The sequence below is a fragment of the Biomphalaria glabrata genome, chromosome 1 (genome assembly GCF_947242115.1).
Source record: "Biomphalaria glabrata chromosome 1, xgBioGlab47.1, whole genome shotgun sequence".
Classification (NCBI taxonomy): Eukaryota; Metazoa; Mollusca; class Gastropoda; family Planorbidae; genus Biomphalaria; species Biomphalaria glabrata.
Window position 1 is genome coordinate 83,491,391 of NC_074711.1, and position 26,810 is coordinate 83,518,200.

Genomic DNA, 26,810 nt, shown 5'->3' on the forward strand with positions numbered 1-26,810 from the left:
CTCAATATAACTAAACAGTATGTGTGTTGTGTGCACTTCTATATATATATAGACTTGTGCTAATATTTCTCCAAGTTTTGTTTTTTTACGTGAACGTGTGAAGCTGCCTGTGCATGTTTCTCTCTCTCGTGGTTTATGGACAACGCTTAACGTCGCCGACAAAGAGAAGCAATCACGCAGTGAAATCTTATTTCATTTCCTGTTTATCGCCCCTGACCAAACGATTTATGTCCTCAAAATGCCAAGTTGCACAGCTTGGCTGCTTTTAAATATAGGCCTACTAAACGAGGGCTTTGATAACGTTTGTGCAGAAAGGGTTTTAAAGTACCATGCTCAACTAAGGGAAGAACGTCACTGGCTTGGAATGTATAGCATTAATACAGAATTAATGTTGGCTTTTTGTCCCTAACTGAAATTGCATCATTTAGTGTTTGTTGTATTTTGTAAAGCTCCTTTGTCTTAAAAGAAAACGGATGCGATCTTATGTTGATTGCTTCCCTTTGAGTCGGGGCAGACTATGTTGTTTAAACTGGGCGATTTATGTATTACCCATAGACATAAATAAATATAGACTGGAAAAGGGAAATAGCTTCATGTTACTTGGAAACATGTACATCTATTGTTGTCGGATTTCCGAATTCTGAAAAGTTGCATGATCTTCAGTCTTAGAGATTAAACAAAACTAAACTGCTGTATAATAAAGTACACAAAATTGCAAGTCACAAATTTTCGTTTCATAAAAACTTTTTTATCGGCCAGTCTATATTTATTTATGTCTATGGTATTACCCTATTACCATATAAAAAGTGTGTAAGCGTGGGGTGAGGAAATGTTCAAATATCTGCAGAAGTCAAATCGGTTGACCCTAAGGTCAGGGACATGTAGGAAGAAAAAGCAGAATTTCTCCTGACGAAATAAAAATTTGCAAGTCGAAATTATGAAAATATTTAATTCACGCATGCACAATAACTTTATTTCAGTAATAGATTCACAAAAGTAGACAACTTGAGTCTTGAGACTGACCACTATCTTTCTCATAGTATCATTGTATGTATACCCTCTCTAAAATTAGCTTCTCTAACAGACAAAAAAGAATTAGAACATTCTACTGGAAGTTTGACTCCCTTAACAATTTTAGTACTATTAAAAAATTACTGTTGTTTCTAGCAATGTAAGCATAGTAGCATACAGTTTATTGTTTATTCTATTAATATACTTCGTCCAACGTGGTTCGCTTGTGTCATCCAATGGGGTTTTGGGCCTCCTCTTGTAGCTGTCGAGACTCATGTGGCCTCTCAGTCACACATTCCAGAATATACGCCTTTGCAAATACTTCAATGTCGATACAGAGATGGTGAACTTGGAATTTTCAATACAACTTTTAGCGTCTGACACGTCGCTGTTTTTCTCTGTGTGTGTTGTGTGTTTGTGTCTGTACATCAATGTGTATATGTGTAGATAAATGTCTGTAACTTCCTGAGTCCCCTCGTGACTTCGACATGTTCTACAAGAGATTGTCCATTTCACAGGGAAGATTCTCTAATCACGTGAAGGGTACCGAGTAGGAACCCGTGGGGGTTCAGAAACTGAAGCGCTGATGCCTGGCAGAACAAGAGTGGAATCATGAAACACGAAGACATCAGATTGAGACAGTCTCATTTCTCGGTCTCAGTTACTCAGTATCAAGGTTATAGAAGTATTTAACTAATCGAATTCATTTGCAAAAATATATAGCCTAACTGTTAGTCTAGTAGTAGTAACAAAAAACAACAACTTAATAATTAATAATATATGGACTTAAAAAACTACTATACGACGTATCATATTTGTCAGGCAAGTAATTCGTTACAATAATTAGTTGGTCTAAAATATACTTGGAACAATATTTTCTTCAGATTATAGACAAACAGACTCCTGCTGTTTCTATGGATAAAGATTAACATTAAACACCAATCTACTGATCCATCCTAATGCGCCCGGTGAATTTGCTGTTACATACACGATTTTTTTTTACATAGCTTATATCATCTCACTCTATCTGCCTGTCTGTCTATTTGTCTGTCTGGTAAAAAGTTGGTACACGTTATTTCTCCAACAATCTCTAATCAAGCTGAAATTTGGATAATTATTTCGTTTACCTGACAATACAAGAATCAATGAAAAAAAAGAGTTATCGGTAATTAACTATTGATAATTAATTATTTTGTTTAGTATTTCGAGCAAGGGAAAGAAATTGTACTTGAATGATGTGGAAGTAAAAGTTTAATTACCCTCCTCCCTTTATGCATAGTAGGCCCTACTCACCGCTTTAAAGTTTGAAGCTAACAATAGATAACTATAAAACCGTCTATTTTCATAAGTGATTCTCTGGCATAGTGTCTTCATCTTCTTCCTGGTACTTTTCTCTGAAGAAAGGTCTTTGCAAGACCTGAGGACCTTGTGATGTGGCCATAGAGTTCGAGTTTACGTTTTTTGACAATTTTTAGCAGGTGATCGTGGGATCCAATTGCTGTTTTAATCCTGTTTCTAATCTCTACATTTGTGATGTGTTCTTTTTAAGTGACGCCTAGGATTTAACTATATCTTCATACATAACCATCAGTTCATTGAATACATATGAATATTAACAATGTAATAATAATAACACTAATAAATCTCAGTATCCTGTGGTATCAAGTCGTTAGTCGAACAATACAACTGTAGGCCTATCGCTAACACTTTCGTCACGAGCACGTCTCTTCTTTTTGTATCTTTTTGTAGTTGTTGATAGTTTGTAGTTCATAGTTTCTGTTATTCTTTCTAAAAATATTAAACCTGCCTTTTTAGCTGCATGAGCGGACCTTTTCGGGGGCCGATTTTGAGTTTTTGTTTCCACACAAACTCTCTTTGTAACCTTGTTTTTTTTCCTCTACTTTTTAGTGCGTTTTAATGTAGGCCTAAGCGTTGTTTTTGTCCCTTCACCTCGATTGTGTCGCCAACACTGTTTTTTTTTTTTTTTTACTAAGTACACATTTATTGGAAATTATCAATGTTGTTTGCATACATGTTGGTAATTTCTCCGCTAGAGAAAATATTTTATTATTTATAGAATATCACGTTGTTTCCTTAAACTCCGGCAGTACTTATTAAAAGTTTGGGCCCCTGCTGCCTAGTTTACCTCTGCCTAGAAATGACAAATTGGACAACATAAATACACTGCATTTACTGAAACGTAACTACAAATGTGAAACTATAAGTGCTGAATCATTGAATGATGCATAGGGCCTACGTAATACATTTATGAAGACCGATACAGTTTAAATAGAGCCATTGTTGCCTGTTTGCCTAATATATGCCTAAAGACTATTTGTGTGTCGGCTGTGTTTGGATTGAACACCACTGATCAGAAATATCTTTTATAACTAAGCTTAGCCTATATCAGCTCACTCTCTTCCCTTGAGACAAATTTTGAACAAATTGTACACATTTCTTCCACTTCCCATTCCAATCAAAAACATTAACCATTTAGTTAATTAAATAGTGTTTATTAGTTAATTTTCTTTTGTATCGAACAGAGGAAATAAATATTACATTATGTGGCTATAAATGTAGTTTAAAAAATATAGGCCTATACTTTGCTTGTTTTTAGATCTGGTTGGTCTGGTGATTAGTTTGCTTAGTAATGCGTTATGCTGCTAGACTAGCAGCTAGACGGAGTTATAGATCTAGCTTGAGAGTCTTCTTTTGTAAGGCCCTCGTAGTGACTCGATCAGTGAGCCTCACTTTTGTTCTCTATAGATCACAAATTTAACTTTTTTTTTTCAAGCGACGTCTGGTTGTAATTTAAAAAAAAAAAACAAGTTATATAGCCACAGACTACATGGGCTACCTACGCCTGACTACTATTATATTTTAAGGCATATTTGACAGCAGTTTGCAGAGTTGACATACTTTATAGCGTTTCTGACCTTAAACCAATGAATCTGTATCCACTCATAAGTTTCCACTAAGTCACTAAGGTAATAGTGTAATATAGGAATTGTAATATATATATATATATATATATATATATATATAAACCAAAAAAAAACAACAACTGTGTTGATATGGTGCGCAAAGGTGCACGCGTTCAATATGGTGGAGTATCATTCTCCGCCATGACACTAATGGTTGTTGTTTGTTTATTGCTGACTGTGATCCTAGATCATAATTAACATGGTGGCAGCGGTGGGATTAATGATCAAAGGTAATCATTAATCAGAATATAAAGGTTTATTGTTTGCAATAATAATTAGGCAACAAGCAAAGGGTTACGCCATACAATGGCAGCTAGAAATTTCCTTCCTGTACCCGAGCCACTCGAGGTAGAAGGAAACATGGCCGCTAATTGGCAAAAGTTTCACTGGAGCTGGCGAAACTATGAGTTAGCCACTAAATTGTCGGAAGAATCAGAGGAGGTCAGAGTGGCCACCTTTCTAACAATTATAGGGACAAAAGCGATGGACATATATGAAGGTCTTGAAATTGAGAAGGGAAAAGAAAGAAAGATGGAAGAAATAGTGAACAAATTTGAACGTTTTTGCATTGGAAAAACGAATGAAACTTATGAGCGCTATGTTTTCAATACTCGTGAACAGCAAGAAGGCGAGGACATTGAAAAGTACATAACAAATTTGAGAAGACTTGCAAAAACGTGTAGTTTTGAACGCCTGGAAGATAGCTTGATTAGAGACAGAGTAGTTCTTGGTATTAGACATGAATGCCTCAAAATGAAATTGTTACAAGATAGTAGTCTCACATTGGAAAGGTGCAGAGATATTTGCAGAGCATACGAAACCGCCAACAAACAGTTGAGACAAATACAAGCCGACCCTCCAATCATTGAGAAAGTATCAACACCCTCAAGAATAAACATTCAGAAAGGTAAATGCAGGTATTGTGGAAGGATTCATGAATACATTAAAGAAAAGTGCCCTGCATGGGGTAAAATGTGCCTAGCATGCAAGGGGAGACATCATTTTGCTGTGATGTGCAAAAAGAAAATTCAGCAGGTGTCAGATGATATGTCTAACGATGAAAGACAGCTGCAGTCGGACACAAGAGATGATGTCATGATGGTAAAAAATGAATGGGTGATGTCTTTGGAGAACCACAAAACGAAACGGATGACAGCAGTTATGACAGTAAATGGTCACCGTGTAAGGTTTCAAATGGATAGTGGAGCTGATGTAAATACCATCCAGGAAAAATACGTAAATAAGAATCAGATAGAAAAGGCAACGCAAAGATTACTAATGTGGAATAAGACTGAAATGAGCCCCATAGGGAAAGCCACTCTAACGACGAGAAATGAGAAAACTAACGAAATATTTGAGGTGGAATATATAGTTGTACCAAATAATCTAGCATGCCTTCTAGGTCATGAAACTTTAACAAGAATGAAGTTAATCAAAGTCAATAAAGATAGGTTCATAGCATCAGTAGTGAATAACCAAGAAGAAGACTGTAGTCCAAAGTTTACTGGTGATTTGGGTGACTTAGGAGAAGTGTCTTTAAAAATTGATAGCAGCATTAAGCCCAAGGTTCTGCCGTGTAGAAAGATCCCTATTGCTTTACAAGAAAGAGTTAAGGAGGAGTTAAAGACCCTAGTGCAGAGAGGAATCATAGAACCAGTGATAGAGCCTACAGAGTGGGTTAGTCAGATGGCAATTGTGGAAAAAGCTAATGGAAAAATTAGGATCTGCATAGATCCACAAGCCCTGAATAAAGTTTTACTAAGGGAATTCTATAATCTTGCTACTTTAGATGACATATTGGCAGATTTGAACGATGCCAAAATATTCAGCAAATTGGATGTACAAGAAGCTTTCTGGCATGTCAGACTAGACACAGCGTCATCTAATTTGACAGCAATGATAACCCCTTTTGGTAGATACAAATGGAAACGATTACCATTTGGTCTGAAAGTGAGTTCAGAAATTTTTCAGAGAAGATTAAATCTAGCACTAGAAGGACTGAAAGGCTGTTTCAATTACGTTGATGATATTATAGTGGTAGGAAGAGGAAGAACAAAAGAAGAGGCACTCAGAAATCATGATATTAACCTAAAAGAGCTGATGAAGAGATGTCAAGAAAAGAAGATTAAACTGAACCACGAAAAGTCTGTTTTTAGAACAGCTGAGATTAATTTTTTGGGTCATATTATTACAGAAGCAGGAATAAAACCAGACCCGAACAAAGTATCTGCGATTTTGAGTTTGAATGCTCCAAAAGATATTTCATCAGTCCGAAGATTCTGTGGCATGGTTCAATATCTTGCAAGATTTGTTCCAGACTTGTCGACAGATTTACAGCCCATAACAGAGTTGATCAGAAAGAACACAACATTTGTTTGGTCTGATCAATGCACACGAGCTTTCAACAAGATAAAACAGAAAATATCGACTCATGGCACATTGATATATTTTGACCCTAACAAAGAGCTTACATTACAAGCAGATAGTAGCCAAAATGGGTTGGGAGCAGCGTTATTACAAGATGGCAGTCCAATAGCATATGCTTCTAGATCATTAACTGATACTCAGAAAAGATGGGCACAGATTGAAAAAGAATTGTTAGCAGTGGTTGTTGGTTTGGAACGTTTTGACCAGTATACGTATGGCAGGACAGTTATAGTTCAGAATGACCATAAACCACTGGAAAACATCCTTCAAAAACCACTCAGTTCTGCTCCGAGAAGGCTACAAAGTCTAATGATGCGTCTTTATCGTTACGATATCCAGTTTCAATATGTCAAAGGTAAAAATTTGTTCATAGCTGATACTTTGAGTAGAGACCCATCAGAGGAAAAGAGTGATATCCCTGATGTTTGTGTCAATACAGTCGGACTGGCAATACCAGATGCAGTGCTGGAGAAAGTCAGAATCGAGACAGAGAAAGATAGAACAATGCAAACACTTATTCAATATATCCTAAATGGATGGCCAGACAAACATAATAGTTTACCTGAACTCAAACAATATTTTTCACTAAGAGACATGTTAACATACGAAGACGGACTCTTGTTGAAAGGAGAACAAATAATCATACCGATATCACTTCGCAAGGAAATAGAAGAAAAACTCCATGCAGCACATCTGGGAGTAGACTCAATGAAAAGAAGAGCAAAAGAAACAGTTTTCTGGCCTGGATTATCAGCTCGAATAAAGGAAATAGCCAACTCATGTTACATTTGTCAGAAAAATAAACCAGCAAATCAGAGAGAAGAATTAATACAGCACGAAATAGGTTCTAATCCGTGGGACAAGATTGGAATTGATTTATTCCAAATGTGTGACCAACAATATCTAGTTATAGTGGACTATTATTCAAATTTCATAGAGGTAGAAAACATGCAGTTGACAACAACACACGCAATTATAAAGAAACTGAAAGTTTTATTTGCAAGATATGGGGTGCCCAAAGTCTGTATATCTGATAGCGGACCTCAATTCACATCGGAATATTTTTCCAAGTTTATGATGGAATGGGGAGTGACTCATTTGAAATCTTCTCCAGGACACCATCAATCCAATGGAAAGGCTGAGTCAGCAGTTAAAATTTTGAAGAACATAATGAAGAAATCTAGAGAATCAAAGTCAGATGCTTATGAAGCTCTTCTGGAATTTAGAAATACTCCAAGGCAAGACACAAATCTAAGCCCAGTTCAAATGTTTTTTGGTCGGATGACTCGAACACTGATACCAAACATATGATTTCTACATGTCAAGAGAACATTATGGAAGGAAAGAAAAACGTCAGATGAGTGTAAAAACATCTTATGATAAGAGGTCAAGAAATTTAAGTCAGCTGAGAACTGGACAGATGGTCTATTTCCAATCTCCTAATGACCCTACATGGAGACGTGGAAGAATCCAGTCTCAAGTCAATCAGAGAGCTTACATTATTCGAGGTGACAATGGTGCAGTGTACCAAAGAAACAGAGTGCATATCAACCCGAACAGAGAAACAGAAGAAGATATATTCCCCGATACTGATGGCAATATACAGGACAATAGAACTCATGATCAACACATTCGCCACTCATCAACTCATCATTCCCTGCGACCAAGGGATCAGTTGAAGAAACCGACAAGATTCAATGACTATGTGTCTTAATGAACAATTGAATGTTGATTTTTAAATGTGATATGTGTCATATTCATTGAAGCGTATATATGTATGTTACGTTTACTTGTCTATGTTGTGGTTTAGTTTTATTTTTTTCTATGATACTCCCCGAAATGTTTTATTTTTTTTATTTTTTTTTTAAAGAAAAGGGGATGTTGATATGGTGCGCAAAGGTGCACGCGTTCAATATGGTGGAGTATCATTCTCCGCCATGACACTAATGGTTGTTGTTTGTTTATTGCTGACTGTGAACCTAGATCATAATTAACAAACTGCAAATGGAAACTGAAACTTGCTTTTATTTCGAGTTCTATTGTAAGTCATACATCTATATATTAAAATAATTAAATGACTATTAGTAATTAGTATTGTCTATGTACGTATTGTATATGAATAATAATGTTATTTTTCCTTTTTTTTTTCTTTACAGATTTGAGGAAAATTATTTTATATAAAAATCTAAAAACAGCGATTTACTTAACGGATAGCTTCCGGTTATATTTCCGTTGTTGTTTATGTTTACTAGTCATAGAGTAGATCAAGAGCTAGATTCTATCGAATATAGTATATTAGATCTGTCCAATAAAAAGAAAATTAGACTCTAGATCTACACATCTATGGTAGTCTAGAAGTCTAGATCTGAAGACGCATTCTAGAACAAGTATCCATAGTATAAGTATCGGTAATTTCTAGACTCAACTACTAGACTTGACTTTCAATTCAACTTTCAGTCACTGAGTCCTGAGTCAGGCTGAGTTTCAGTGGCAGTTTCACTTAGTTAGGCTTCTAAGTAAAGACTCTTAGACTAAGTCTAAGTTAGACAGTCGTCTGAGTTAGATTTTAGATGTAATAGTTATAGTACTAGAACTAGTAATAACTACTATAAATATTATAACTACTAGTCTAGATCTGGATTAAGTTATTAACTAAATCTAGATTGTCTAGTAAAAAAAACTAGAAGACTACTTAGATTCTCTACTACTACATCTAGTACTACTCTAAACTTTAGTAAAGTGAGTCTCTAAAGTAAATCTAGATAACCTAGGACTAGGAGTAGGTAGGACATCTAGAATCTAGTCTTAAGTCTAGTCTAGGGTCTACTGGATGGTCTAGGTCCTAAGTCTATATCTAATTTGGCCTAATAAATAATATTCCCTATGTAACATATAATCTAGATCTACATACAGATTATAGATTGTTGTATATATAACTATATTAAGTATATTATACTATAATATACTTAATATAGTTATATATACTATAATCTATAATCTGTAATTATAGTACTATAGTCAGAGTCTAGTTGTATAGGATAGTAAAATGTTTTACATGTTTCGGATGTTCCTCGAGAATTGAAGATTATAATCTTCTTCCTCGCCAAAACCTCCCACAGGATGATGCCTTTGATGAGGGATGGCAGCGAGCAGGTTATGAACCCTGGGTGACCAGTCCAGCGCTCATAGATCTAGTAACCACACAACCAATATAAAGGGATAAGAATAGATAATAGATATCATATATAGTCTATCTATATATATTATAGGGTCTTCATAATGATCCTGAATTAAAAAATTTTAAGTTTACTAGAGCTAGAGCAATCTAGTCTAGTTATAGATTTAGATGTAGTCCTATTGAAGCTTACCATCTAGATTTAGATCCTATTAAACATGCATATAAATAAGTATTTATAAGCAAGGTTTTTATTACTTATTCTATGGAAAAAAGAATGTCAGTTGTTGTTATTTCAAACATATATATAGGCGTAGCTGAAGTTACTGATGCTAAACAATAGATCTATATAAAGAATTATATGTACTCAAGGCCTTATTAACTTCTTTCAGATTGTTTCAATTTTAAATAGCCATTTAGAAATATTAAATACAAAAAATGAAAATGAGACTACTTTGTTTTGTTTAAAATCTATTTTTTCTTTTTTTACCAAGCTTATAAATATCAACTCACTCCAGTTCTCTGTCTGATCAATATCTTTTACACATTATATTTCTTCCACTTCCCATTCTTGGTTCACAATTGTTGTCAGTAACACATAAATCAATCAAAATTTTTACCAATTAGTTTGTTTTCTTTAATTTAATCAATTAGTCGTAATTAATGTTTAAATAGATTGTCATATAAATGAAGAAGCCTTGCAATAACGAGAGATGGCAGTAATTGAACAGTGCTCCCCCTCCCAAAGCCACTCAATTTAAAGCAAGGCTTTTAAAAAGTATTTTTATATTTAACTTGTTTAAAAAAATTTAATCCATTTATTATCTAAAATTATTTAGACTAGTACATGTTTTAATATTAATTGATTTTTTTTTTCTTGCAGAATCTAACAATGGCATCTCAAGACAGTAACAGTGAACCAGCATTTGAGAAGCTCTCTAATGAATTTCTTATCTGCCCATTGTGCTATGAACATTATAAAACTCCTAAAGTGCTGCCATGCCAACATACATTTTGTTTGCCTTGCCTGAGGAGCTATGTAGCTGCTAGAGGAATTGATGGAACAGTGCCATGCCCCATGTGTAAAGAGTTGGTTTTGATACCCAGCAACGATGTGGCCAACCTGAAAAATAACTTTATGATTGTCAGTCTGCTGCATTTTGTTGAGAGTTCTAAAGCTGCATCACCCCCTGCTCAGAAACTGGCTAGCTTGCCACAGCAAGGGAATACGTCTAGTCTAGATAAAGCTCAGATACCCTGTGGAGCATGCAGTGAAGCAGCAGGTCTGAACAGCTTTTGCCAAATTTGCTCCCTTTGGTTATGCTCAACGTGTACTAAGGCACACAGCCGATTAGCTCAGACAAGTAACCACCAGCTAATGAGTGCAAGCGATGTTGATAAACACTGCAAGTCCTTGGTGGACATGGGAGAAAAAGCTCTTTCAGAGCTGCAGCTGGCCAATTTGGAAAGTCAAGAAATCCTGATCTCCCAAATTCAACAACTTCCTGAAAACTTGTCTCTTATGAAGGCCAAAATTCTGTCTGTGGCCGAGGAAGCTCATAAAATTATACAAGACAAAACCACAGAACTGACCCAACACCTGACACAGTTTCAGCAGAACCAAGAACAAGAGTTGTCCATGAAGCTGGACTTAACCGAAAACAGGAAGAAAGATCTTGACCAGATACAGACTCTTCTGAGTCAAGTGAACATTTCCAGTGATGGTTATGACAATCAAGTGGCAATGAAAACTGTGGAGAATTTTTTAAACACGGCTTCTGTCGCTGATTTCTCTTTGTGTTCTGACGTCCCTCCTAGCTTGGCGTTCACACCCTTCAACACTTTGCCAGAGTTAAAAAATTTGAATCTGGGACATTTGTCTGCAATACTAGATCCAAAAAACAGCTCCACATTTTTAAATAATCGTCCTTTAACTGTTCACAAAATATCGTCTCTTATTGAGCGGGAGTACATCAGTGCTTTGGCTATCAGCAAATTCGCAGACAAATTTGTGGTTTCCAATAATAAAAGCATTGTGGTTTTTAAAAATGGATCTAAGCAACCAACCACATTTTTGTCTCCCCTGACGGAAAGACCTATATGCAAACCATGGGGAATAACTTACTGTGAAGAGCACCGTCTGGTTTTTATCACAGATGCAGGCAGACATGAGGGAGAAGGTGCTGTTGTAGCCTACAGTCATGATGGTGCCTTCCAGTCAGTCATAGCTTCTGGACTGACACTCCCAAGGGGTATTACCGTGCACAAGAATTTTATTTTTGTGTGTGATCAAATTGATAAATGCATATATATTTTCAATATTCGGGGCAAAATACACAAAATACTTAAAAAGACTGCAGATGGTCGATATTATTTTACAGGCCCTATGTTTATAGCTGTAGGAAATAATGGTTTGATAGCCGTCTCCGATGATTGCTATTCAGTGAAAATATTCGACAGAGAATGCAATCTATTGTTTACCTACTATTCTAGTTTGGCAGAGTCACAGTTTTGGGATGTTACAGTAATGCATTGTGGTTCTGTAATTGTTTGTGACTGGAAGCATGGTCTACACAAGATCTCATCTGATTTCAGGAACAACGGTCTTGTTTGCATAGAGAAAAACTCATTGAGGGAGCCATCAGCCTTGGCTGTATTAGAAAATGGAAATGCAATTTTTGTGGCAACATTTGAAGGTGAAGTCTATACTGTAATTTAGCTTGGTAGCTAAGCGTTAAAGCAATGTTTTTTTTTTCCCAGTGCCATGGACTCAAATCCTGATAAATTAGGCTGTGATTTGTACATGAGACTAGAGGCTTAGATTAATAGATCTACAAAAGATCATCAGGATTTTGTGGGGCATGCACAACATCATGACAATGATTGATCTAAGTAATGTGTCAGCCGTACTTTAGCTGCTACACGTGCAGAGATCTTGAGGTTTCAAGGACACAAAACTTAGAATTGTAATACTAAGTTTTTACAAAACTCTTAAAATTCATAGGTCAGTTTATTTATTAAATTTTTTTTTTTTAATGGTATTATCAAAACTTTTGATTAATATATTTTATAATTTAGTTTTACAGTTAGTGTAGATACGTTAAAACAAAACTCTTAAAATTCATAGGTCAGTTTATTTATTAATTATTTTTTTTTAATGGCATTATCAAAACTTTTGATTAATATATTTTATAATTTAGTTTTACAGTTAGTGTAGATACGTTAAAACAAAACTCTTAAAATTCATAGGTCAGTTTATTTATTAATTATTTTTTTTTAATGGCATTATCAAAACTTTTGATTAATATATTTTATAATTAATATAGTTTTACAGTTAGTGTAGATATGTTAATTTCTCTTTTCTTCTATGATAGTATTGTATTATCAAAATAAGAAACTTTACCAAAAACTGTTCACATTTCATTTGGTTTCAATTAATAGTGATTGCATATAATATAGATCTTTTTTTTTTTCTTGTTAACAGTACTAAATTTTGTGGTGTGGAATTAGTTCAAACAGATTTTTTTTTTACAAATGCTGTTCACAGCTAAAAGCTTTTGAGAACTTTGTTTTATTAGCTGTTTTATTTCCTAGTGTGATATTTGAAACCAGTGCCAATGTTTTGGTGTAATTCTGTGTTCTTTGACTGATTTGCCTGTTATAAAATAAAAATATTGACATTTGAAAAAGATTTCCAGCAGTTAGCAGTCTGTTCATTTGAGTTTTTAACCTATTGCTCACACTTGACAGGATGCTGCATTGCAACTCTGTAACATTGAGGACTTGTAATTGTTATAAACTTAGCCAAAATAGACTGTGCCAACGTACAATTGTCATTATTGCAGATAGTTTCATACTTTTAAGTACTTACTAAATGACATTTTTCTAAGATTTTTAAAGACCTGCAGAATCCTCAAACAGTTCCAGAAAAGAAAAAAAATCCAACTTTATCACAGTTTTGGAGATAAGAAGGATTCCCATTGAAATGGATATGTTGTGGAAAAACAACACAACTTATCAGAATGCTTAAATTGTTGTCAGTTAAGCAATTAGAAAGTTGAGATTTACTTCCATATACTGGTATACAGAATATATATATGTATATATATATATGTATATATATATATGTATATATATATATATGTTTATGTATATAAAATATATATTATGTATATATTTATATAAAAGCAAAGTGGTGGCTAAAACAACTAACTCTGGTTCCCCAATCCTTTTTCACACATGCAAATCCCACATTCATGCAAACAAATAGTGACAACACAGACTAGTCGACAATATAGTTTACTTTGGCCAGTTGACACATTAACATTAATTAGTCAAATAAGTCTTTAAAAAATGGTAATTATTTTCATGCTTTCAGTGTGCTATATTCTGTATTGTGTGGACAAATATCAGGTCCAAATGAAGTGCATTGTTTCCTATTTAATGTCCTGAGACAAAATGAATAAAACTTATATTGTAATCACATTTTCATTTATAAAATTTTCATTTATTATTGTTACAAGTTGAATCCAGTGAGTTTCAAGATCTAACCAACAAGCTTTGACATAGGAAAAAAAATCTGTTTGAATAATAAAATAAGTAACTTTTATTTGAGGCCAATCAATTAAAAAAGGCAATGATATGAAACATGGTGAATAAAAACAAAAACACAGGAAACATGATAAATTGATGTGACATTAAAAATACATGTTAGGGTTCAACTTAGTACATGTCTAGTAATTAGGAATCATGACCAAATAAAGGTCACATGATACAGTTGTATATAAAAGTGGAGTTAATACAAACTATTTGAAGTAGTCCTGACGAGAGTATTCACTATGAACAAAAACAAAAGTATAACATATTTCTGAAGAGGAACAAAACTAACTAGTAGTTAAGGACAAAAAACAACAAAACAAGTTGGATTGACTATGTGTCCACATTATCACAGTCTGGGAGGGGGTGGGGTGAGAGTACTGCATAGTTTCAGATCATTCTCAGCAATAGTGGCCACACTATACATTAGAAACAACAGCATGAGACACCATAAGATTTACCAAATGTTACATTATGATCATTTCTATATAGAATGAAATGGTACACTACATTAGACAGAACAAACAATCACTAACATATTCAACACCTGATCATTGCAATAAAACATTTCTCTATTCAGTCTATTTCATTGAACTTAAAGGTTTGATTTTGACTCTTCTATACACAGTCTTCAAATGTACATAACTGGACATGTTGAATCTTAAGTGATCTACTTAGATCTGACAAAACTTACACATAAATGACAACTAATAATTATTACAAAATTTAAAATATTTTGTGATCAAGAATTTAAGTTTCATCAAAAGACAGTAAAGAGTTCTATGAATGTAATAGGGCTCTATAACATAGAATGTACAAAATACAATTTACATTATACTATTTACATATTAAAGTAAACAATTTGGTCTTGGAAGTTGACAACTAATGCTATTTGCAGGAATAGGGTACGACTAATATTTGTCCAGGCCTCCACGTGATCTGTGATCCATAACATTGCTGGTATGCAAGTCTCTTCCAGAACCTAGACACAAAAGTACAATGTGTTTAGTGAATACAATAGAATTCCTTACTGAAACAAGTCAACATAAGAAGTTTCCTCTCTTGATGTACTTACCAAACTCTCCTTCGCTCAACTGTTTGTGAATATTCTGAAGATACAGAAGAAAGTCATCACTATCCTCTACTTTATGACCACCATTCTGTAATCTATCACTAGAGAGAGTCTTGTCTACAGCAAATAGATCTCTGTAAGCATAAAATAAGAGAATGGAAACCCCCTGACAAATTAAATATCTCATGCAATTCCACTTACCATTAAAGCACTAAAAATTATCAACATTGGCAAAATCCTCAAGTAACAATTTAATATACCAGGTACATATCTATTGACTTCACTAACTGTAACTAGTACCTTAAAGCTAGTCATAAACATCTCTGGGACTCTTCTCCTTAAAACTTAGTGATAATAGAAATTTATTATTCCATGCTAACAAATGTTCAGACCTGACTACCCCCAATACCCAGAATGTGTAACACTCAGGTTGAAAATATGGAATTTTCGGCCCCCAATATGAAACAAAACCCGTTTACATCCAGCAGCCATATTGCGGGCAATAAATAAAAGTTCAGTTATTACTAACTAACAATGCCAGTTTGCTTCTTACACATTAAAGATGTAAATAGTATAATTAAAACTAAGAAAACCTGTAAGTCATAATTATGTCCTTTGTTTGAAATCAAGAGTTCTTTCTAACTCTATATGATCACAATGTTGCATCACAATCAGCATGTGAACAATAGTGGTAAAGATACTAAGTGCCCACACCAGAATGTCAATAGCCTACTGACATTAAATGAATGTTATACAAGACATCTAGCACTCTATACAAGGCACGTTTAACAATGATTCAAAACATGGCATTTAAAAGACATTATTGACATGACTGAAAAGATTTAAACACATCCTTTTAGGAAGTGGACCACACCTTTTTGTTCTTTCTTTCCCTGAAGGTTTAGAGGACCTGTGCAAGTCTCTAGTTGGCGGTGTTGTAATGAAACTATGGTGACGAGTTGGAGCTGATGAGGTGGCACCGTTAGCTGCAAGATAGTCGTCACTACTTTTGTAATAGGCCTCCGAGGAGAAGACTTCTCTGCTGGCTTGTGGCTGCTCTGTGTAACTGGGCTGGTGGCGCTTGTGCTTGGGATAACTTGAATTACTTGGTACATAAGCTAGAAAAGAAAACATTTGTAACAACATACATTGATCTCTTTAAAAAATTTGTGAAAATTAACAAAGTATACCAGACAGTTTAAAAAAATCCACTTACAAATGTGTGATGGTATTTGACCAGCCATCACAGGGGAACCTACTCTTGTTGCTCTTTTCCACTTTCTCACCATGTATTTCATTCTGTTAGTAAATTTTATATTAAATCAATTTCCTGATGACAATAAAACTACAAAGCTACAATAGTCTAGTCTAATGTCAAAATCTCCTACCTTGAAATAGCTATAATGACCCTCCCAGCAGATCTAAATGTTGTAAATGCCTTGGAGCGTTTTCTCCTGTAAGAGCTGCCAAGAGGATGTGGAAATCCTCCCATGGAAGCTAATATAATCAGAGTCTCCTGCTCAGTGTCCCTATAGCCACCCAATAACAACAATAGATATTTCTTCTGGTAGATCAAAGCTTTCCTGAAACTTTCAGCTCGCAAGTACTTGCCATACAGTCTGCTGGTCTAAGTACCAAAAGAAATCGAAAAACATTTTTGTAATAGAAACGCACTCCTATAGTATCTGTTTAAAGTCATGAAAACCACATAACATTTCTTTTTTAAATGGTTTACACAGTAACACTATGATCACATAAATAAATAATAAGGTGTATACTGTTAAGAAACTTGGTTTGACTACTTAGGTCAAGATTTTTAAATCATTTTCTTAAGAACGAGTGTCTAATATATATATATATATATAGTTGGGTGGATACTTGTTCACGCCACACCGGCCACCCCGATATCCACATGACCTTTTTGCCCTAGATGGCGTCTTGTGTCAGCGCATAAAAAGGCAAAACAACGTGGACGCTGTCCATTATACTGGCATCTCTTGTCAATGGACCTAGTTCGTCTCCACTCTCTGTTTGTGCCTTGTTCTACACCATGTCTTTTCATATGGCTGCATTGTACAAAAAACATCTGATCGGCCAACCAGTTGTCTTCATCATTTATTTCTTCTGTGACAAACCCACCACATATTTATAATGAATGTTTATGACTGAAGATTAGTACAACAGAGAAAAATATATATGGATACAATGTATGATTATCATTATGGATTACTTGAAAATAAGCTAATTGCAAATATTTAAAAAAAATGTCCCTTTCAAGACCTAGAGGTCATTAGATCAACTGTTTCTAAACCAAACATTAAAAGAATGTGTTATATTACTATTACAATGACCTTTTTTTTTATACAACACATGACCATAGGCTGAGGTGTAGCTAAGCTATTACCTTATCAACATCAGCATGTGTGGCATCAGAATGGATCTTGGCACGAAACTGTTGAATTTCAGTCCTGAGTCTTTGGATTTCATGTTCCGCTGAATCTAGCGCCATCTGTAACCCAAGTCTCTCACTGGCCCATACAGTTCTGTCATAGACTGCACCCCCGTCTTCACTGGCAGTGTCTGACAAATACTGAGGTAGCTGCATCTTCAATTGCAATAGCACATTTTGATAAGAAGTGGAAAAAAGATTTGTAAAAGAAACTCAATACATTAAAAAACTTTAAAAGGCACAAACAATTTGCAGTAAAGATTTGGTTACACAATTGATTTAGCCTGTATTCACCGTAGAAAGTTAATCTCTCCATGAAGTTAATTTTAAAAAATATCCAAATTTAAACAAAATTATATATATATAATAAATTAATGGGAAGCATTGGAAACTATTTGGTATGACGCTTGCTCAATGAGTTGTTAAAAACATCAACAACAAAAATAAAGTTTTTATGTCTATGTATACAAATTGACAGGAGAAGTGTTTCAGTGAACTATAAAACAACCCCAACCTGTTTATGTCTGGTGTCTTGCATCTTGGTCTTAATGTCTTGTAGAGAACTGACCAATTCTTTCTTCTCAGTCTTCAGTTGCCTAACATGTTCTGCCAGCTGTTGATTGTGTTCCAGTAGTCTGTTCACTTGTTCTGTGCTGGATCCATTCTAGGGATACAATCATTTGACATTAACAACTGGTTACCAAGCTCATCTTAGCTAACAATATTTTCTTTGACAAAAACAAACAAGTTGGTCTTTATTTAATAACTAGGCTTATATTTCAAGGTTTAACCAATAAATAACATGTTCATTGTAGTTACAATTCATGTAGGCTTCTAAGTAAAAGGAGATTGTTGGAAATAAGTCAACTTATAGTAAAACAGTGACCTGGATACTTGCTCAAGTCAACATCTCACCTAGAGACTAGATTACTCTAGCTTTAATGTTGTTAAGATAATTATAAAGCTTACAGCACATATGCTGTAAAATGGCTTTAGTCACTAATAAAAGACAAAAATGAATTGCGCTGCAACACTTAACTATTGTGAAGGAAATAAAAAGCTCATTGATTGTAAAACAAAATTAAGTAGTTGAAGATCATCCCCAGGACAGAGCGTACAATGGGGATTAAATTGATATAAAACGCTCAGTCAGAACATGATTCAAATTTTCCCTATATAAAAATTAAATCAACAATATTAATAGTTCACTTTTATGTCCTTCACAAATCTGTGTACTGCTACTTCTGTAAAAAAAAAAGAATAACCCAAACAAACATGAAATAGTTTAAGAAAGTTTTGACAAGAAACTAACCTCTGAAATAGTTGTCCCCCTTTCTTTGATTTCACCTTCCAACTGTTTCAGCTGTGACACAACAGAGACTAAGGTGTTCTGGTTCTGGACAAACACTCCTTTGTGCTGGTGGGAAGTCAAAGTCATATTGTCTAGTTGCTGGGCAACAGACTGAAGCTTAGAACAGCACTCACCTAGTCTTTCTTCCAGGTTATCATTGGCCAGCGTCTACAAGGATAAAAGAACTTCAATGTTTCAGAAAATGACTAGTACAAGTGATCTCTGTGCTTTAATGTGCTTTCTAGCATTAAACAATAAATTCTAAAATTACCTAAAAAACACAACTCCCAAAAAGCTTAGGACATATCCAGCAAGAGAATGCATTATGCATATCAAAAATTGCAATAGCATGGAGGCCAATAAGAGGAATATGCTAACTTATAACTTGGCGCAACACTTTCATGGAGGACCTCAGAGCAGTGGACACCAGATGGGAAGAGGCTTCAGACATTGCCTGTGACAGATCTTTATGGAGACAGCTTGCCGCTCAATGCATTGTAAGTTGCGGGAGGATCTAAGTCTAATTAAGTAATAAAATATTCATCAGGATAATAAAAAAACAACTATTGAAAGCTTACACTATAGATAGCACCATTGGAATGAGCGACAGTATGCAACTGTGTGTGATGAAGAGTTTCTCTTGTCCTTCTCGCTTGTTCTAACTCTGTCTCAAGTTCTTCCATTTTACTTTGGATCCTTTCAAGCTCATGTTCTAGATTGTTCTAGAAAAAAAAAAAGAAATTCTTTAGTGAATACAAAATCTTAAGTTAAAGCCTTGTTCAAATAAGGAATGAGAAAACAACCTGGCTACATTTGATCAAGGCCAAACTTTGTCAAATGTGAAGTCAAGGGTAAGTACTATACATAATAGATTGGTATGCCATACTAGGATAAAAAAAACCACAAGTCTGTAATGCTATTATTGTGCAAAGCGAAAGATGAGCCACAGAGTAGCGAGAGATGACTGTACTATGATAAACTAACAAACTCAAAAGCCAATTATTAGCCTCCATCAGTCGTAGAACGACTATGGTTCATCTCAGAGCACACTTCCTCATGTGGCTGTGGGGCCCTATTTTGGAGAGACACTCCCGTCCACAAAAAGCGCAGGTTAAGGTGGCTTTTGCTTCGGTGGTGGAGGAAATGGCCATTTTTCAGATTGTAAAAAGCCAATTAAAAGGTAGTAAAAAACAAACAATCATAAAAGTTGAACACTTACCACTTTGACCCGAAGTCTTTCCCTGTCAGTCTCAACTAGTTTCAACTGGGCAGATCTGTCTTCATTGTCAGAAGACTTAAAGCCATTAACTCCATCTGTTTGGTCAGAAGAAATCTCAAGCTGTTGATATTGAGACTGAAAAAGAGAAAATATAATGATTTTAATATGTGTCCTATAAAGACCTATTCTTAAAAATTAAATTTGTTGCCAGACAAAAAAAAAGCAATTAGTGTTAGTCAGTGATTAGCACATCATTTAGTTAATGAATCAGCTTGGGAATGTGACATTAATGAGTTGAATGTATCAAGGCAAACATCATTAGACAAAGAAGAAAAAAAATTTATTTGGTGATATTTAGTCATTATACAGTCTAACAAAATTACATATAAGGTTTTAGAGAAGAAATTATTATTATAGCTTTTATATAGCGCTACTTTCATGCATATAGCATGCTCAGAGCGCTTTTGGCCCAATCTCTTTTGTGGACCAGCGAGGGGGAGTGGCTATCTAGGAGTTAGTTTTCCGTGCTGCCTTTAGGCGCTCAGTAAACACAACTCTGCCAGAGTTGGGTGTCGAACCTCGAGCCCCCTTCTAGGTAGCCAAGCCAAGCCAAATTCAAGCGTACTTGGCCTCTCAACCACGCTTCCCAATAATATTAAACAAAAATCTATTGTATATTTCCTTGTTATCACATTGAATACATTCTTAATGTAGAAACAAATATGGATTGATTTGTTAGGGGCCTCAGAGAGTAGAGTATTTTTAGTTCTATAAAACTGCACTCATTTGCTTTTTAAAGTAACCAAGCATATTTTATGCACATAAATAAAAACCATTTTTAAAAGCACTTGTAGGATGAGAGGTATTATCTTGATAGATATGTAATTGTTGCCTCTGAAAGTCTTCCCAAAGCGTGTCTTTTTGTTGTTGTTGTTTTTAAATATACAAAATGAATGCAAATGCATAAAAACTATTTTTTAAAACAAGAAAAAAAAAAGCAAAAGATTGTATATGGTGGTCTACCCAATATGGGAATGTATGGGAAAGGCTAACCAAAAGAAGGGTTATGTGCTGCATTTAGTTAACTCTAAAGCAAAAATTCCTAGATCAAGCAACATTCAAACTGAAGTCAATAGCCTATTGGAAATAAATTCACTAAACACTACAGAAAAATTACATTTACTTTCATAGTTTGAGATTGAGCTTAAAATAAAAGGGGACAATACCCACATTACAAGAGTTATTCATTAAACCAAAGTGAGAAAACATTCCAGTCTTACTTTCATAGTTTCTATCTCTTTCTTTAAATCCAATGACTGAGTTCTCTCTTTTTCTAAAACAATTCTGTGATGATCTCTCTCAGAGGCCAGAATTTCTTTCAAGTTTAAAACCATTTGTGAGTTTGACTCCCTGTTCAGAGTTAACAAATAAGGAAGTATAAATGGTTCAGTTATTGAATGCTAGACAAACAGCTATGATCAGTATTACTATTAAAATGTAAAGCCAATAGTTACCTTTCCATTTGCTCGTTATGTAATTTCTCCTGCTGGACTTCTAACTCTTTCTGTAGGTTGGACAACCTTTTCTGCAGAGATGTATTTTCGTTGACCACCTCACTCAGCTCTCTCCTGGCTTCATCTTCTGCTTGTGAAAACTGATAGCACCTTTGTCTTTCTTTGAGAAGTTCCTCCTGCAGCTTCTAGAAATTTGCCATTACAAATTGAAAAATAAATATTTACATTGGTGACACACACATGGATGTTGACTACTGGTAAAACATAACCCAGGACTGCACCATGTGGTTTGAGACTGTGACAAAGAAAACAAGGGACAGTGAAAAGGTTCTAAGAAATGAAGAAATGTGAGCAAAACAAAATTAATGGATGATTCCTCAATCACCAAAGCATATGTCACCTTTACTTTGTATGTGGACAGGAATATCTCTCAAGAATAGAGCTAAAAAGTCACATGAAAAGTGCTCTCCAAGATGAAGCAAAGTTTTTAATGAGGTTGATGATGAATGTCACATTAAACACAAATGTCAAGTTCAAGAGAAAACACTGGAACTCTGGTAAGGAAAGGAGAACTTGCACTTTGAGTAGTTTAAACACAATGCATGACACAACAGCGTCTCAAGGTGATTGAAAGAAACAAATAATCTTCGAAAGAATTGGTGAGTTTAAATATGAAATCAAAATTATTTCTAAACACCTTCAAACATTCTCAATAAATACATTACATTTTCATCCTGTCTTATTTTTGTCAATGTTTTCATCATATATCTCAAACCATAACATTTCAAAACATGATTACTTTAATAACTTTAGAACAAATAATAAAACTCATCTCCAGTAAGTCTCTAAGGATAACTTAAACACTCAACTATAGGCAAGCTTTAAAATAAAAAAGCTTGGTAACAAAACAAAAAAAAAAAAAAGCTTTTTTTGTTTTTAAACCAAAAACATTAGCAAATTTGAGCAATGAATTGTGCTACCTGTATATAATTACAATGAATTGTGCTACCTGTATATAATTACAATGAATTGTGCTACCTGTATATAATTACAATGAATTGTGCTACCTGTATATAATTACAATGAATTGTGCTACCTGTATATAATTATCTTCGGATTGGCTCTTTTTCTGTCGCTCTATGTCAGACTCGGACATTTCCTCACGCAATAATTCTAAAGTTTTCTTGGTGGCCTCTAGTAGTTCAGATAATCTCACATTCTTGGCTTTCTCTTCTTCCAAAGCATCTCTGTAGAAAATAGTTACACTGCATAACCATAGTACATGATGCAAATGTTTTACAGTCTTTTTAAACTGAATTTCATTGACAAATATTAGCAATTCAAAACAGCAGCAAAAGGAAATATTCACTGATTCAATATCAGTGGACAAAGAAGTATTAGGATGAGACAGTATAACAAATATTGTTAATGTTGTGTATATAGGGTAATGAAATTCACTGGACACACAGTTTTGTGCTAGACTATTTAATATAATTTTTTTACAAATGTATCTGATAAAAAAATCTATAAGCAAACACCACTCCAACACAACTCATAAGAATACAAAATAGTGCCACCACAAAAACACCAAGCAATGAATACAAAGAATAATAACCAACAACCATCATTAAAAATTTTTTGCTGTAACTATTCAAAAAACTTAAAAGACAATTTTTTTATTTCTTGAGTCAAACACCAACTAGAAACATGTTAGGTGAAAGAATAATACATATACTTTAGAAACAAAAAGGGAAAGGGGGGGGGGGTGAAGATAGAACATACAAAATAAAATGTACAAATCTGAAAAAGTTGGAGATGGTAATCAAGGAAAGAATCAGGCAGGGAATATAAAAGCTTTATATTAAATCTGGCATGAAATGGACTCAACCAGGACAAGGACTTTGTTTCAGCCTTGTGGATTAAGGGAAAGATGGTAGAACTAGCAGACTAATCCCTTAATACTCTAGACACTCAAAATAGTTCAACAGTATGTTCATATTGTACAACAAAAATTAAATTCGTATGATTAAGATCATTAATAATGTGTTCATTTGTATTCTTTCTAAAGATTTGTATTTATTCCAAACCAATTCAATCAAACTAAAATATTTACTAGGAAATGAATGTACTACATAGAGGAGTTTGATTACAGTATCAATGCTAGCACGATAGTTTAGGGCTCTCAATCTAAGCACTCAATCAGAACATATCTACTGTTAATGATATTAAAACTTGTAAATATTATCATCAACCCTCCACCTATATATGCAGATAAGATTCACACTTAACAGGAATTTGAAGCATGCCATGCTGAAAGTGACTGCTAACTATTTACTATATTCTGTTATCTTATATTCAATGTTAAAATGGGCCAGGATTTAACAAAATGAATGTCCACAAAAACATGAAAGTCCTAGAGTGTTATTTTTTACTCTGAAATAATTTAACTATAAGGATTTTAAAGTAAGATTAAATAAAAATCTACAAGACAAACTAAATGAACAAGTAATTATTATAATTGGTCTACAGTGTCGAAAGAATGTTCACTTAACTAATACTAAACATTAGAACAATCAGTTCTTAAAAGAATATCTGTTATAATTAAGTTGTATTAAAATGTCTTTAGTTCAAATTGAAAAGATGGTTTAAGTAACTAATGTCAACAGGACTCAAGATGCTGCTGAAAGCTCAGAGTTCACAATGGGAAGTAAAAACTTACAAGGTCTCACTCCATCCCATCCTGTCAGAATGAAGTCAAGTAATACATGTGGCAAACAGATCAATCAGTCAAGTAATAAATGGGGCAAACAGATCAGTCAAGGCAAGATAATGAAATTGTGATGTTATGTTTGATATGCCAAATGAAAGTGCGCAATGCTCCGTCTCAGGAATGAAATGAAGGTAGCTTTAAATGTTCGACTGAATACAAGAAGCCAATGTAAGAATTAACTTAGCAAGAAATACAAAGTGCTAAATAGGAAGAAACTTCAAGAATTTACAATGATTCCATCCAAACAAACCAAACATTCGCATTTCTTCTTCAATCTTTGTCCGAAGAGATTGTTTATTTTTCCTTTATCATCCAACTCCTGTTTGGCCTTGGATAAAAACCCTGTGGTGGCGCTTAATGTCTACATGTTTCCATAAAAGTCAAGAGCTGGTGGCTTCCCCTACCTGTGAAATCAGAATTCTGTAAGCCAGGGTAAGGCATAAATAAGATATTACAAGATTTCCAATTTCTTACTGCAGCACTATGAGTTGCAGTTTGGACTGAACCAGTCGAGCCACCGGGACTATGACCTGTCATACACTGAACTATATATTCAATTAAGGCTTGAAACGAGTGTTTGAGCAATGTTCCAAATGCTTTGACGCAAAGAATGAAATGTAGATAGTTTTAAATTCTCCAATATATGCAAGATGCCAGTGTGTGAATTAACTTAATTTCCTACAGAAAGACATGAAGACACTTTGGAAGCTTATTGTGATTTATTTTTTCAAGTTTTAAAATATTCTTATTTCTTCATCCCAAGAAACGTTTATTTTTTTTTAAAATTAAAAACTGAACTGGTGCTTGACAATAAAATTAAAAAGACAATGGCATGCAACTTACGTAATAGATGAAAACCTATGTTGTTCCCTTTGGAGACTGTCCCTTGCTTTAGATAACTGAATCTGAGCAGAAGACAGTTCAGATTGTAATTCCAGCAGGTTAGACTTGTCATGAGTGCTCTGTAGGGTCAGCTCAGACAAGCGCTGACGCTCAGATTTGAGAGATTTCTTTAGATCATCTTGGATGACTACTTCTTGCTGTATCTTACATTCTAGCATTTGAACTGGAAAAAGAAAGAAAACATTAAAAACAGAACTTAGAGCAATAAGTTAGTCAAATCTCTTAAGTGTCATATCAACATAGTAATGACACTCTGAAGTCACACATTACCTTGCCTCTGTAGCTTCCATTCAAGTTTGGATTTGTTTTCTTCTAAATGAGAAACTTGATGACCTAGTTCATCCTTGACATTCTGGAGTTGAAGTTTTGTTTCAAGAAGTTCACGTTTCAGGTTGTCCAGCTCGGACACAAGTGACCTCCGGTCAGCCTGTATCATAATATCCATGCTGCTTTCATGTACATCAGCCTTGAAATAGACATGGAACATTTATTCAAAAAATATCAATCAAGATTGTTGCAAACACAAAACTAATAGTTCTGAATGACTTTTTTTTTATGGCACTCAATAAAAATTGTAACCAACAAAAACTCTAACCAGATGTTGTAAACGAGTCTCCAGTTTTGTTAAAATGTCCATTTCAGAATGTGATGCATTGGCTTCATATATTTCTGCAGTAATCAGATCTTTTTCCTTCATGTAGACATCACTTAGAGCCAAAAGGACTTCAGCTCTCCAGTCTTGAGATGTTTCTGTTGCCTAATAAAATGTACATTGTGTATACTTAGCACCTTTTCCATTTAGTTAGCTGTAACTTTTGAATATATATGTATGTAAACTACAATATGCTGAACAAAACTAGCTGAGCATTTTACATCACAATATATTATTCAAAAAAAAAAATAATTGAAGTCTGTAAGTCTATTATGCAATGGGTGACTTGTCTTTGTAATGATTCTTCTTCTTCTTCTAGCCAGCTTTATTGCTGCTGAGCTGTGAGCTCTTTTGCAGACTGTGCCAAGGAAAAAAAGTGTGCTGTTTTCTTAGTTGTTCAGCACTGCAGTACAGGGTGTTGGTTATGTTGGGCTGTAGTGGAAGTAGGGTCTGCCTAAGGTGGATTTGGGAGGGGCATTCAAAGAGGATATGGTTTACGGTTTCAAAGGGGTGGGCGCAATGTCTGCTAAGGGGTAGTTGTGTGGAGTTTATTTTGTTCAGGTGGTAATTTAAGAAACACCCAGCCTACACTAAATGTCTTTGTAATGATAAAAATATAAATTAATAAAATAAGATGTTCTTAAAGTGTTAAATCTTTTATACTTTTTGCAGATTGTTCTTTTTGAA

General features: G+C 34.5%; 2 protein-coding genes across 16 annotated transcripts in view; one reads left to right on the plus strand and one right to left on the minus strand.

The window, feature by feature from the left end:
• The first annotated feature begins 8,326 nt into the window (after nt 1-8,326).
• On the plus strand, nt 8,327-14,082 carry LOC106054600 (tripartite motif-containing protein 2-like). Of its 8 annotated transcripts, none has more exons than XM_013210537.2 (2): nt 8,327-8,463; nt 10,481-14,082. In XM_013210537.2, exon 2 carries the CDS (start codon nt 10,490-10,492, stop codon nt 12,314-12,316), a length of 1,827 nt encoding a protein of 608 aa, XP_013065991.2. In that variant the 5' UTR covers nt 8,327-8,463; nt 10,481-10,489; the 3' UTR covers nt 12,317-14,082. The 8 variants fall into 8 exon arrangements, with proteins under 8 accessions (XP_013065991.2, XP_013065987.2, XP_013065986.2 ...); XM_013210533.2 differs by lacking the exon at nt 8,327-8,463 and adding an exon at nt 8,654-8,938; XM_013210532.2 differs by lacking the exon at nt 8,327-8,463 and adding an exon at nt 8,654-8,830.
• Nucleotides 14,083-14,179: 97 nt separating this feature from the next.
• Nucleotides 14,180-26,810, minus strand: part of LOC106054580 (A-kinase anchor protein 9-like) — an 82,879-nt gene continuing 70,248 nt past the window's right edge. For 7 of the 8 annotated variants that reach the window (XM_056018209.1, XM_056018210.1, XM_056018213.1 and 4 more), the window contains 17 exons: nt 26,067-26,228; nt 25,742-25,937; nt 25,412-25,634; nt 24,518-24,538; nt 22,895-23,045; nt 21,799-21,983; nt 21,565-21,694; nt 20,285-20,419; nt 19,644-19,787; nt 19,027-19,233; nt 18,229-18,378; nt 17,670-17,870; nt 16,654-16,892; nt 16,482-16,564; nt 16,140-16,383; nt 15,269-15,399; nt 14,180-15,175 (listed from right to left, as the gene is read on the minus strand). In XM_056018209.1, the coding sequence (XP_055874184.1) occupies nt 15,105-15,175; nt 15,269-15,399; nt 16,140-16,383; nt 16,482-16,564; nt 16,654-16,892; nt 17,670-17,870; nt 18,229-18,378; nt 19,027-19,233; nt 19,644-19,787; nt 20,285-20,419; nt 21,565-21,694; nt 21,799-21,983; nt 22,895-23,045; nt 24,518-24,538; nt 25,412-25,634; nt 25,742-25,937; nt 26,067-26,228 (2,673 nt within the window). In that variant the 3' untranslated portion in view covers nt 14,180-15,104. The remainder of the gene's footprint in view (nt 15,176-15,268; nt 15,400-16,139; nt 16,384-16,481; nt 16,565-16,653; nt 16,893-17,669; nt 17,871-18,228; nt 18,379-19,026; nt 19,234-19,643; nt 19,788-20,284; nt 20,420-21,564; nt 21,695-21,798; nt 21,984-22,894; nt 23,046-24,517; nt 24,539-25,411; nt 25,635-25,741; nt 25,938-26,066; nt 26,229-26,810) is intronic. The other variant, XM_056018207.1, reaches the window with a different exon arrangement.

Bases quoted from the DNA above. Each gene is read 5' to 3' on its own strand.
- LOC106054600 (XM_013210537.2), top strand. From the start codon at position 10,490: ATGGCATCTCAAGACAGTAACAGTGAACCAGCATTTGAGAAGCTCTCT.